The 12,773-nt window shown below is 40.4% G+C and overlaps 1 protein-coding gene across 13 annotated transcripts in view; it reads left to right on the top strand.

Moving 5' to 3' along the window:
* The window catches only part of LOC139582627 (myelin transcription factor 1-like protein), a 111,781-nt gene extending 99,008 nt beyond the window's left edge, over nt 1–12,773 (top strand). For 8 of the 13 annotated variants that reach the window (XM_071412780.1, XM_071412784.1, XM_071412783.1 and 5 more), the window contains 9 exons: nt 1,789–1,857; nt 2,029–2,091; nt 4,541–4,639; nt 5,223–5,444; nt 5,579–5,670; nt 5,781–5,884; nt 6,149–6,292; nt 7,790–7,852; nt 9,500–12,773. In XM_071412780.1, the coding sequence (XP_071268881.1) occupies nt 1,789–1,857; nt 2,029–2,091; nt 4,541–4,639; nt 5,223–5,444; nt 5,579–5,670; nt 5,781–5,884; nt 6,149–6,292; nt 7,790–7,852; nt 9,500–9,640 (997 nt within the window). In that variant the 3' untranslated portion in view covers nt 9,641–12,773. The remainder of the gene's footprint in view (nt 1–1,788; nt 1,858–2,028; nt 2,092–4,540; nt 4,640–5,222; nt 5,445–5,578; nt 5,671–5,780; nt 5,885–6,148; nt 6,293–7,789; nt 7,853–9,499) is intronic. The other 5 variants (XM_071412789.1, XM_071412785.1, XM_071412782.1 and 2 more) reach the window with 3 other exon arrangements.

Raw genomic sequence — 12,773 nt, 5'->3', positions numbered from 1 at the left:
GACCAATGTGTGTTCTCTAGTCTCTCCAGCTACCAGCTAGCTGACAAAAGCATCTGCAGTATGATGATGACCAATGTGTGTTCTCTCGTCTCTCCAGCTACCAGCTAGCTGACAAAAGCATCTGCAGTATGATGATGACCAATGTGTGTTCTCTCGTCTCTCCAGCTACCAGCTAGCTGAAAAAAGCATCTGCAGTATGATGATGACCAATGTGTGTTCTCTAGTCTCTCCAGCTACCAGCTAGCTGACAAAAGCATCTGCAGTATGATGATGACCAATGTGTGTTCTCTAGTCTCTCCAGCTACCAGCTAGCTGACAAAAGCATCTGCAGTATGATGATGACCAATGTGTGTTCTCTAGTCTCTCCAGCTACCAGCTAGCTGACAAAAGCATCTGCAGTATGATGATGACCAATGTGTGTTCTCTAGTCTCTCCAGCTACCAGCTAGCTGACAAAAGCATCTGCAGTATGATGATGACCAATGTGTGTTCTCTAGTCTCTCCAGCTACCAGCTAGCTGACAAAAGCATCTGCAGTATGATGATGACCAATGTGTGTTCTCTAGTCTCTCCAGCTACCAGCTAGCTGACAAAAGCATCTGCAGTATGATGATGACCAATGTGTGTTCTCTAGTCTCTCCAGCTACCAGCTAGCTGACAAAAGCATCTGCAGTATGATGATGACCAATGTGTGTTCTCTAGTCTCTCCAGCTACCAGCTAGCTGACAAAAGCATCTGCAGTATGATGATGACCAATGTGTGTTCTCTAGTCTCTCCAGCTACCAGCTAGCTGACAAAAGCATCTGCAGTATGATGATGACCAATGTGTGTTCTCTAGTCTCTCCAGCTACCAGCTAGCTGACAAAAGCATCTGCAGTATGATGATGACCAATGTGTGTTCTCTAGTCTCTCCAGCTACCAGCTAGCTGACAAAAGCATCTGCAGTATGATGATGACCAATGTGTGTTCTCTAGTCTCTCCAGCTACCAGCTAGCTGACAAAAGCATCTGCAGTATGATGATGACCAATGTGTGTTCTCTAGTCTCTCCAGCTACCAGCTAGCTGACAAAAGCATCTGCAGTATGATGATGACCAATGTGTGTTCTCTAGTCTCTCCAGCTACCAGCTAGCTGACAAAAGCATCTGCAGTATGATGATGACCAATGTGTGTTCTCTAGTCTCTCCAGCTACCAGCTAGCTGACAAAAGCATCTGCAGTATGATGATGACCAATGTGTGTTCTCTAGTCTCTCCAGCTACCAGCTAGCTGACAAAAGCATCTGCAGTATGATGATGACCAATGTGTGTTCTCTAGTCTCTCCAGCTACCAGCTAGCTGACAAAAGCATCTGCAGTATGATGATGACCAATGTGTGTTCTCTAGTCTCTCCAGCTACCAGCTAGCTGAAAAAAGCATCTGCAGTATGATGATGACCAATGTGTGTTCTCTAGTCTCTCCAGCTACCAGCTAGCTGACAAAAGCATATACAGTATGATGATGACCAATGTGTGTTCTCTAGTCTCTCCAGCTACCAGCTAGCTGACAAAAGCATCTGCAGTATGATGATGACCAATGTGTGTTCTCTAGTCTCTCCAGCTACCAGCTAGCTGACAAAAGCATCTGCAGTATGATGATGACCAATGTGTGTTCTCTAGTCTCTCCAGCTACCAGCTAGCTGACAAAAGCATCTGCAGTATGATGATGACCAATGTGTGTTCTCTAGTCTCTCCAGCTACCAGCTAGCTGACAAAAGCATCTGCAGTATGATGATGACCAATGTGTGTTCTCTAGTCTCTCCAGCTACCAGCTAGCTGACAAAAGCATCTGCAGTATGATGATGACCAATGCGCAAGACCTCAAGTAAGCAGAACCTTATTCCTTCAATGTCTCTGATATACAGTAGACCTTTATGAGTTTTATATTTTAGTCTCTAGTTTCACAGCACACCAATAGCCTGATAGTGTCGATGCTGTCAGCTTTGGTATTACCCTGTCCCCTGTAGTCACGCTCCTTGTCCCCTCTCTGTCCCAGGTGTCCCACTCCAGGATGTGACGGGTCTGGACACATCACTGGGAACTACGCCTCGCACAGGAGGTAGCTTGCACACCATCATAATGACAAAAAGACACGCAGTACATTCAGCAGCCCCCAACACCTCAGATTGTAGTGCAGGGCGAGGCTAGTATATACATATACACTACCGTTCAAAAATTTGGGGTCAGTTAGAAATGTCCTTGTTTTTGAAAGAAAAGCACTATTTTGTTCATTAAAATAACATCCAATTGATCATAAATAAAGCTGGAAATGGCAGTTTTTTTAATGGAATATCTACATAGGCGTACAGAGGCCTATTATCAGCAACCATCACTCCTGTGTTCCAATGGCACGTTGTGTTAGCTAATCCAAGTTTATCATTTTAAAAGGCTAATTGATCATTAAAAAAAACTTTTGCAATTATGTTAGCACAGCTGAAAACTGTTGTCCTGATTAAAGAAGCAATAAAACTGTCCTCCTTTAGACTAGTTGAGTATCTGGAGCATCAGCATTTGTGGGTTTGATTACAGGCTCAAAATGGCCAAAATCAAAAATCTTTCTTCTGAAACTCGTCAGTCTATTCTTGTTCGGAGAAATGAAGGCTATTCCAAGCGAGAAATTTCCAAGAAACTGAAGATCTCATACAACGCGTGTACTACTCCCTTCACAGAACAGCGCAAACTGCCTATAACCAGAATAGAAAGAGGAGTGGGAGGCCCCAGTGCACAACTGAGCAAGAGGACAAGTACATCTAGTTTGAGAACACCAGTCTCAATGTCAACAGTGAAGAGGCGACTCCGGGATGCTGGCCTTCTAGGCAGAGTTCCTCTGTCCAGTGTCTGTGTTCTTTTGCCCAGTCTGAGATATGGCTTTTTCTTTCAACTCTGCCTAGATGGCCAGCATCCTCTTCACTGTTGACATTGAGACTGGTGTTTTGCGGGTACTATTTCATGAAGCTGCCTGTTGAGGACTTGTGAGGTGTCTGTTTCTCGAACTAGACACTCTAATGTACTTGTCCTCTTGCTCAGATGTGCATTGGGGCCTCCCACTCCTCTTTCCATTCTGGTTAGAGCCAGTTTCCGCTGTTCTGTGAAGGGAGTAGTACACAGCATTTTACGCCCATGTTGACTCCAATGCTTCCGACAGTTGTGTCAAGTTGGCTGGATGTCCTTTGGATGGTGGACCATTCTTGATACCCACAGGAAACTGTTGAGCGTGAAAAACCCAGCAGTTCTTGACACACTCGAACCGGTGCACCTGGCACCTACTACCATACCCCGTTCAAAGGCACTTAAATATTTAGTCTTGCCCATCCACGCATTGAATGGCGCACATACACAATCCATGTCTTAAGGCTTAAACATCCTTCTTTAACCTGTCTCCTCCCCTTCATCTACACTGGTTGAAGAGGATTTAAGAGGTGACATCAATAAGGGATCATAGCTTTCACCTGGTCAGTCTGCTACAGTATGTCATGGATGTCCTAATGTTTTGTACACTAAGTGTACAGTATATGACATATTTTGTATACCTGACAGCTGGATTGGTGTGTGGATTGTTTAGACTTATCTGTTTTCAGTTCCACTAAGCTCTGATAGTAATTTATAACCGTCTATAAATGTCTTTGTATAGACCCTTTTCCGTACACGACACACTGACGTCATGCATAGATGCGCGCAACTCTTGTCGGCAGTGAAAAAGCCACCGTCATCTGTGCCCATTCAACATCGCCTAGATTACATTTTTTATTACTTCTAATAAAATGGGCTTCTCATACGCTTACAATTAGGTTTTGATTTTTGCTTTAACAGTCGCTTAGATTGCATTTGGTTGTGATCTTTGCAAAATATCTAATTTGGAAAGTAGTAGTAGTAGTAGTAGTAGTAGTTGTTAGCTAGAATGCTAAAGCTCATCGATATAGGCTGTAGCAAAAGCTAGCCAAAGAGCCATTTTACTGGTTGAAGTGGTAAGTATAATGCAGTTGACTTGTGATGATGACACAGACATTATATTAAGCAGGGCATTCATACAAGCCTTAAAATACAATTACAATCCAAAAGGAGTGTGAAATTCACTCATAAGCAACATCTAAATAGAGGCTTTTTTTGCTGGCGGTCTATAAGAACTCCCCCTTCAAATCAAATTTGATTGGTCACATACACATATTTAGCAATGTTATTGTGGGTGTAGCAAAATGCTTGTGTTTCTAGCTCCAACAGTGCAGTAATATCTAACAATTCACAACAATACACACAAATCTAAAAGTAAAAGAATGTAATTAAGAAACATATAAATATTAGGATGAGCAATGTCGGAATGGCATTGACTAAAATACAGTAGAATAGCTCCAACTTGCAGGCATCGCCCTCTTGACACAGAAAGGGGTCTATAGGCTACATGGTTTGTCTTGAAATCATCTGAAACTGACTTTACAGATTCTGAGAAGTGATGAACTCCACATGCACTGACGTTGTAATCATACTCTTAAGATGGTAGTGAACTGCACAAGACCTTTCCCCTCTAGTCTGTCAGGCTGTCCACGGGCCAAGAAGAGCGGGATCAAGATACTGCACAGCAAGGAGGACAAGGACGACCAGGAGCCAATCAGGTGTGGCTTTGGAAGGGATGGATAGTGTATCGTATCTTGTTAATTTGTCATATTCTCGAAGCCATAGTCCTGTATTTCACCTCATATTTCCCTACAGCCAGGGTGGTACACGTAGTGAGTACAGTACAGTAAGATTATCTTTCAGATACTTCTGGCATTTGGTAAAGTATTGCCATAAAATTAAGTGAATATTACCTTGCCGCGAATCACCCAATCACCCATTCACCCAATCACCCAATCACCCAATCTCTGCAAAACTGTTGCTGTTGCTGCCACCTCTATCCCTGCGATGTTCACTGGATCTACAGTATCATCATCATTAACATTTCAATCATAATTAACACTGATCTCCCCACTGCCGGGGAGGAGCGGTCCCCAGACACGCTGTGCTCATTCTAAATCAGCCCAAATGTCACTCTGAAGGACATACCAATGTAAAACCACGGGTAAATGTTATAACCTGGGGGATGGTTTTTATTAGAGTAGCTAATATTTTTCTAGTAATTTCACTGTGAATCACAGTTAGCAGGTGCAGGTGTGCTGCAGGTGAGATGAGCGAGGTTGTGACCCCTCCTTTCCCCAGGTGTCCCGTCCCAGGCTGTGACGGACAGGGTCATGTGACGGGGAAGTACGCGTCCCACCGCAGCGCGTCAGGCTGCCCCCTGGCGGCCAAACGGCAGAAGGACGGCTACGTTAACGGCTCCCAGTTTGCCTGGAAGTCCGGGAAGACAGATGGCATGTCGTGCCCAACCCCGGGCTGCGATGGATCGGGACATGTCAGTGGGAGCTTCCTGACACATCGGAGGTGGGTGCGGCTCTGCACGGCTGTGATGTACACAAGCAACTGTGTATAAATGTATAATCAAGTACCAGATCAAGAATGTAAATGATGTGCTTGAGACCAGCGTTGGAGTCATGTCATGTGATTTTATTCACCAGTCTCTCTGGCTGTCCCCGTGCCACCTCTGCCATGAAGAAAGCCAGAATGACTGGAGTTGAAATGTTGACAATCAAGCAACGGGCAAGCAAAGGTAAGCTAACGCTCTAATACCAGCAGGAACTAGGCCACTAGCTGGTTTACTCAACAAATATTCAAGCTTAATCAAATATTAAATTCCAATTCATATTTCCTTTCTTCTAGGAATAGAAAAAGATGAGGAAATCAAACAGCTGGATGAAGAAATCAAAGATCTAAACGAATCGAACAATCAAGTGGAATCAGACATGATTAAACTTAGGACACAAGTAAGATTCATTCATTATTCATTTGAGATTCATTCATTATTATTCATTATTTATTATAGGGTAGTAAGTAAGGCTGAGTTTGGGCAAATTTTGAAACAGGTTGCTGGATTAAAGCTTAGACGTTGATGTTTCAACCCCCCAAGTAACTGCGATACGAAAATGGCATGCATATTAGGAAGTGCCTCAGTGTCAGTCAAAACCCTCTTGTCAAACTGAATATCACAGTGCTTCATCTAAATACAATGTCTTTTTCCCCTTTCCCAGATCACCACTATGGAGACTAACCTGAAGTCCATAGAGGACGAGAACAAAGTGATTGAGCAGCAGAATGACTCCCTACTGCACGAGCTAGCCAACCTCAGCCACTCTCTCATCAACAGCTTAGCTAATATCCAGCTCCCACATATGGTACGTACCAACACAACCTGGCACAACCTGGCACCACCTGGCCTATAACAGTTACTGTCAGACAAGCACTGTATCAACTAATGATCTAAGCTGCATTTACATTTTCTGGATAAGCACTTTGTGACATCTGAGCTGGATAAGCACTTTGTGACATCTGAGCTGGATAAGCACTTTGTGACATCTGAGCTGGATAAGCACTTTGTGACATCTGAGCTGGATAAGCACTTTGTGACATCTGAGCTGGATAAGCACTTTGTGACATCTGAGCTGGATAAGCACTTTGTGACATCTGAGCTGGATAAGCACTTTGTGACATCTGAGCTGGATAAGCACTTTGTGACATCTGAGCTGGATAAGCACTTTGTGACATCTGAGCTGGACAAGAACTTTGTGACATCTGCTGATGTAAAAGGGGCTTTATAAATACATTTGATTTCATTTAATTTAGTGGACACTCTTATCCAGAGCGACAGTTAGTGCATTCATCTTAAGATAGCTAGGTGGGATAACCACATGTCACAGTCATAGTAAGTACACTTCTCCTCAGTAAAGTAGCTATCAGCAGAGTCAGAGCTACTAAGGTGGGGGGATGCCATAGAAATAAAGAAAAGGGTTACGGGGGAATAGGATGTGGGGTTAGGGAATAAAGAGATCGTAGATGGTACACTTGAGAGCATGCCAATTTCATGTTCCATAATTGGAAGTGTGTTGAAACCACTGAGCTATAAAAGAACGGTTGAAACCCAGGGCCATTTGTATTTGATTAGTCAATGTAACCGAGTTAAAACAAGACATGGTCATATCATGATATCGGCTTATTCCACTCATTCTACCAAATTGGATATGTTTATTTCCATAGTGATTGTTTGCTGATGCCTGAAATGGAACACTTGAAACATATGAAAATATACATGTTATGTAATGCTGTAAAAATCATTGCAAAGAGTAACTGACATAAGGGCAGACTCCAATGACATAGTTGGGTTTCCTCATCTGCTTCTTTCTGTTTGTCACTTATTTTCTCAGCTGTTCATGGGCTTCTGTGCTACAACACTTCCCTTACAGACTAGTAATTACTAATGCCCCCCCCCCCCCCCCCCCCGCTGCCTTGTTGTGTCATGTGCCTGTATTATCCAATAACACCTCTTGTGTATGAAGACGAACAGGGCTGATTGGATACTGCCTGATCTAAAAGGCACCAAAGTTGCTTATTAATAACTGAAATCCCTCCCTCTGAATATGGCTCCCTGTTCGCCACCGATTCCCGCAAGGGGATCACGTTTTATTACGGTTATAACGCATTTTGCTAGTGTGGAGCCATATCCGTTTGTGCCTTAGCTAACTGACATAGTCATTGTTATGCCAAACGTCATGATATGACAACAACTATTAGCAAGATAGCACAAAAAGATCTGCGACCAGGCTAGAATGTTGCTCCTTTTTGTACAGCAGGCTAATAGAATTCTATCTCTATTCTCTTCACACCTCTTCCTGTAGAAACCGATGCCACAGAAAGAGGCCCCAGTTAAACATAGCTGCTGTTTACAGATGCCCCACAGAGTAAGAGATTCCATTTCATAGTCTAATTATTATCCTTTAATTCTGCACTATCATCACCTTCCTCCCTTTAGTGTTCCTCCTATACTCGTGAACACTCTGTGTATGCATCACAATTATCCATACATGTTGCTGCGTTATACTATGATTCAAGTGTCCCATGACATAAGGCAGTGGTCATGTTGGAGTAACACAACAAGCCATATTTAAACTGTATTATAACCCAGTTATAGGACCAAGTTTGTTCAGCCCACTATTGCATAATTCAATGTCTCTTTGTCTTCTCCTGTTACATTGTGTCTTCCTGTCTGAGAAATGGCTCCCACAACTCCCACGTTACATTAGCTCATTTATGTATGTAATGTCATCATTTCCACTGCATAAGCTAAGCATCAAACATCCATCCATTCCATGAGATGATCAAAATAATCTACACTGACTAGGGATGGTTTGGAGTTGCATTAGATGAACTGTACTGTACATATGACTATGGAAATTGTCAGATTTTATTAATTTGATTAAGTATTGTATATACACACTTAGTACAACCCAACCACACTGTGTTAGTACAACCCCACTATACTGTATTAGTACAACCTCACTATACTGTGTTAGTACAACCCCACTATACTGTATTAGTACAACCTCACTATACTGTGTTAGTACAACCCCACTATACTGTATTAGTACAACCTCACTATACTGTGTTAGTACAACCCCACTATACTGTAGTATGAGTACAACCTCACTATACTGTGTTAAGTACAACCCCACTATACTGTGTTAGTACAACCTCACTATACTGTGTTAGTACAACCCCACTATACTGTGTTAAGTACAACCTCACTGAATACTGTGTTAGTACAACCCCACTATACTGTGTTAAGTAGCAACCCCCACTATACTGTGTTAGTACAACCCCACTATACTGTGTTAGTACAACCTCACTATACTGTGTTAGTACAACCTCACTATACTGTGTTAGTACAACCCCACTATACTGTGTTAGTACAACCCCACTATACTGTGTTAGTACAACCCCACTATACTGTGTTAGTACAACCCCACTATACTGTGTTAGTACAACCTCACTATACTGTGTTAGTACAACCCCACTATACTGTGTTAGTACAACCCCACTATACTGTGTTAGTACAACCCCACTATACTGTGTTAGTACAACCTCACTATACTGTGTTAGTACAACCTCACTATACTGTGTTAGTACAACCTCACTATACTGTGTTAGTAAAACCCCACTATACTGTGTTAGTACAATCCCACTATACTGTGTTAGTACAACCTCACTATACTGTGTTAGTACAACCTCTCTATACTGTGTTAGTACAACCCCACTATACTGTGTTAGTACAACCCCACTATACTGTGTTAGTACAACCTCACTATACTGTGTTAGTACAACCCCACTATACTGTGTTAGTACAACCTCATATACTGTGTTAATACAACCCACCATACTGTCCTGACAATGTTTGCAGCTGTCAATGTCCTTCCCTGATCAATTTTCATTTCCCTCCATTCTCTCTGAAAACAAAATGAATTGACCATCACAATGAAACCATACTGAATCTGACTGCTGTACGTACACTATGCACCACTGTCCTTATTGGTGTTTTTCCCCCCTCACAGGAGCCAATGAATGAACAAAACTTTGACACTTATGTGAGTACTTTGACAGACATGTACACCCATCAGGACCAATACCAGAGTCCAGAGAACAAGGAACTATTGGAGAACATCAAACAAGCAGTGCAAGGCATCCAAGTGTAGTAGCCTATCTTCTGGCCAAAAGGCCCAGTCTGAGGCCAAATCAAATGATGTTAAAGCAACAAATAAAAGTCAAAAGAGAATGGATTATGATTGTTGCTGCTGTAATTTACCGTAGTATTTATTTTATTCATTATGCTGTAATGCTCTGAGCTCCATTGTAATGGGTTTTTTGCCTTGCTTTAAAAATAGTTCCCAATGGCAAAAGTTTCAAAGAACATTCCCGTTTTGTACATTTTCATATGACCTAATATAATGTGATGTACTGTTTATAGCTGCTAATGTATGCACATTTTAGTGTATATGTATTTATTAATTGTAAGCTTGTATCATTCATTATTTTAACGATATTGATAAAAAGGACAAAACTGAGTGCCACGGGCGGGGAGCCAGATGAGGGCAATGTGAGGACCAATCAAAACTGAGTGCCACGGGTGGGGAGCCAGATGAGGGCAATGTGAGGACCAATCATTTTTAGATAAGCTTTTCTCTAAGTATGTCATAGAAAACAAAAATGACCTTTGGTGTGAAGATTGTTTAAATGGATGTAAATGTATTGATTTTTGTAACAATGTTTGAAAAACTCTTTGTCTTCAGTGGTCTGTGTGAACACTAATAATAATGTCTGTGTTTAAATCAAGTCTAAGAAGAAACCATGTATAAATATGACACATTTGAAACATCATGACACGGAAACTACTAACTGGTACAACTCCCATAACCTAGAAGGACTATACTTCATTTAGTTGGAAATAAAAAGACTTAGTAATCTGTGTTGTTAAAAACACACAGCGAGATGTCCAACTCCCATAACCTAGAAGGACTATACTTCATTTAGTTTGAAATTAAAATACTTAGTTATCTGTGTTGTTAAAAACACACAGCGAGATGTCCAACGACCAATGGCTATGGAAAATATAAAGGAGACAATCTAGCATTACTCATTTATTTTAATTCTATTGAATACTTAGTAGGACCACTTATCAGCAATATTGGTATAACAATGATTACACCACTTGTTTAGATATGGGATGCAATCGATATAGAAAAAGTTTGGGTATATGCAATTTCTTATAAATGAAATTATAGCTGATAAAAATCTTTTTACTAACAATGTAAATGTATTAAGTTTTGTATAAATCTTTTAATACAATCATGTTTTAGGAATTCAACATGGGGAGATCAGTTCCAAAATGAACGATGGATGAGTTAATGAGTTTCGTTCTTTTCGTGTTAAATTTTGCACAGGGACACCTTTGTTTCCATGTTTTGATGTTTTGATTGAAACTTAAAGAGGTACTTGAAAGCTCAAATTGATGGTCAGAGGTTTTGTAGAAAAGTTATCTTTATAAAGGCTGATTGATGCGCTCGACTTACAGGGTCAACGTCCTTCATTAATCATAGTATATTATTGCACTTGTTCAGTTGAAATGTCTTTGCGATCATGCATCTATGTGTCTGAGCCACAACACATTACATGAGATAAAGACTGCTCTTTGATTCAGTCCTAAAAGTGGATATATTGGTAAAAAAATATGTTATTGATATCAAATATAACAGCAAAGAATGCTAACCAACAACAGTGATATTGGTAATAGTGGTCCGTGATTGTTTCTATGATTGATGACAATTTCATGAGTAAATTGCAATCACTTTCTAGGAGACACCCGTAATAAATGTATTCATAGTACTTAAAGGCCCAATGCAGTCAAAAACATGATTTTTCTGTGTTTCATATATATTTCCGCACAATGAGTTTGGAATAATACTGTGAAATTGTGAAAATTATGATAATGCCCTTTTCGTGTAAGAGCTGTTTTAAAAGACAGCCTGAAATTTCTGCCTGTTTTGGTGGGATGGAGTTTTGGCCATAAATTAGTTAAAAGACTAATAAGAAAGCGAGTTCCAAATCTCTCTGCCAATAACAGCTAGTTTTCAGTTTTCCCTTCCCCACTCAGACCACTCCCAGACAGTCCAAGAAAAATTATTGCTTGAGAAATTGCTCTTTGCTGAGAAGCTATTTTTGTTTATTTTTGACCATTTTAATTGAAAACAATCACAGTAACCTACTTGTTGCCCAGAAAGGATTTGATATTGAGATAAAAACAGCTGAATTTGACCTTTAAAAACACCATTCTAATGCAATGTAAGTGTCAATGTCAGCCCCCTATAATGCCGTTATCTTTTAAACATCAGCCAACTGCAGTAATCTATCCTTACATAGTATGTGCTTATTACTAATTCAATTTCCTCTACAAATTGGCATTACCATGTGACTTGCACTTGCTGAAGATGACTCTACTAATGGATTATAAATGTGTTCTTTAATACAGTTTATCGTGCATGCACTTAATGCGAGTATGAATATGGGTAAATAGAGAGAATGATTCACGTAAGACGTTTGTGGAAGTAAGTTAGTGTGTGGAGTCAACGAGACAGAGCTCCGTGAGTCAAGTTCACTTCAGACATCCCTTTTTGATAGTCAACCTGAGGGTGCTATAGTCATTGACCTGATCTCACAGGTGGAATGTGGACTTCTACTAGACTAGAGGTCCACATTCCATATGACTCCTCATGTCCGTGTCTAAAGCTTTGTGTCAGCAGCTTATTGCCAATATAGCAAAGCTTTAGATAGATCGACAGCTTCTACTATTTTTCTTTAGTCAATTATTCTTACTAATACAAAGGAAATGGGAATTTTAAGCACAAATCTGCTGCTCACCAACAGTCAGTTCATATTGTAATATCAAATGTTAAAGTTTATCTGTAATTATTTACATACAGAACACTAACATGTCACATGCTAGAATGCAGAATAATTTTCGTATGAATATTTGGGAATTCATGAATTTATTAAACTGCTACAATTATAATTTATTTTGAGTAATGCTTTGATGAAAATTATTTTATACAAAATGTATTTCCTTCTCTCCTTTCCCCTGTCCCCTCTTGCAAACTTTCCAACTTAATTTTGGTACCACATGGCATGATTTTTGTTGATCTATAATTTTTGTTGTATATGTTTAAAATCACATGTTGCTATGATATTTCATTTGAAATTGTGACGTTTGTACGATTTTTATCATGCTGGTGTTAACATCTCTTACTCTGAATAAAACTTGTGTTGCAACACTAA

Source organism: Salvelinus alpinus, chromosome 8, assembly GCF_045679555.1.
Source record: "Salvelinus alpinus chromosome 8, SLU_Salpinus.1, whole genome shotgun sequence".
Taxonomy (NCBI): domain Eukaryota; kingdom Metazoa; phylum Chordata; class Actinopteri; order Salmoniformes; family Salmonidae; genus Salvelinus; species Salvelinus alpinus.
The sequence above is the reverse complement of the archived record's forward strand: the minus strand, read 5'-3'. Positions and strand labels throughout refer to the sequence as shown.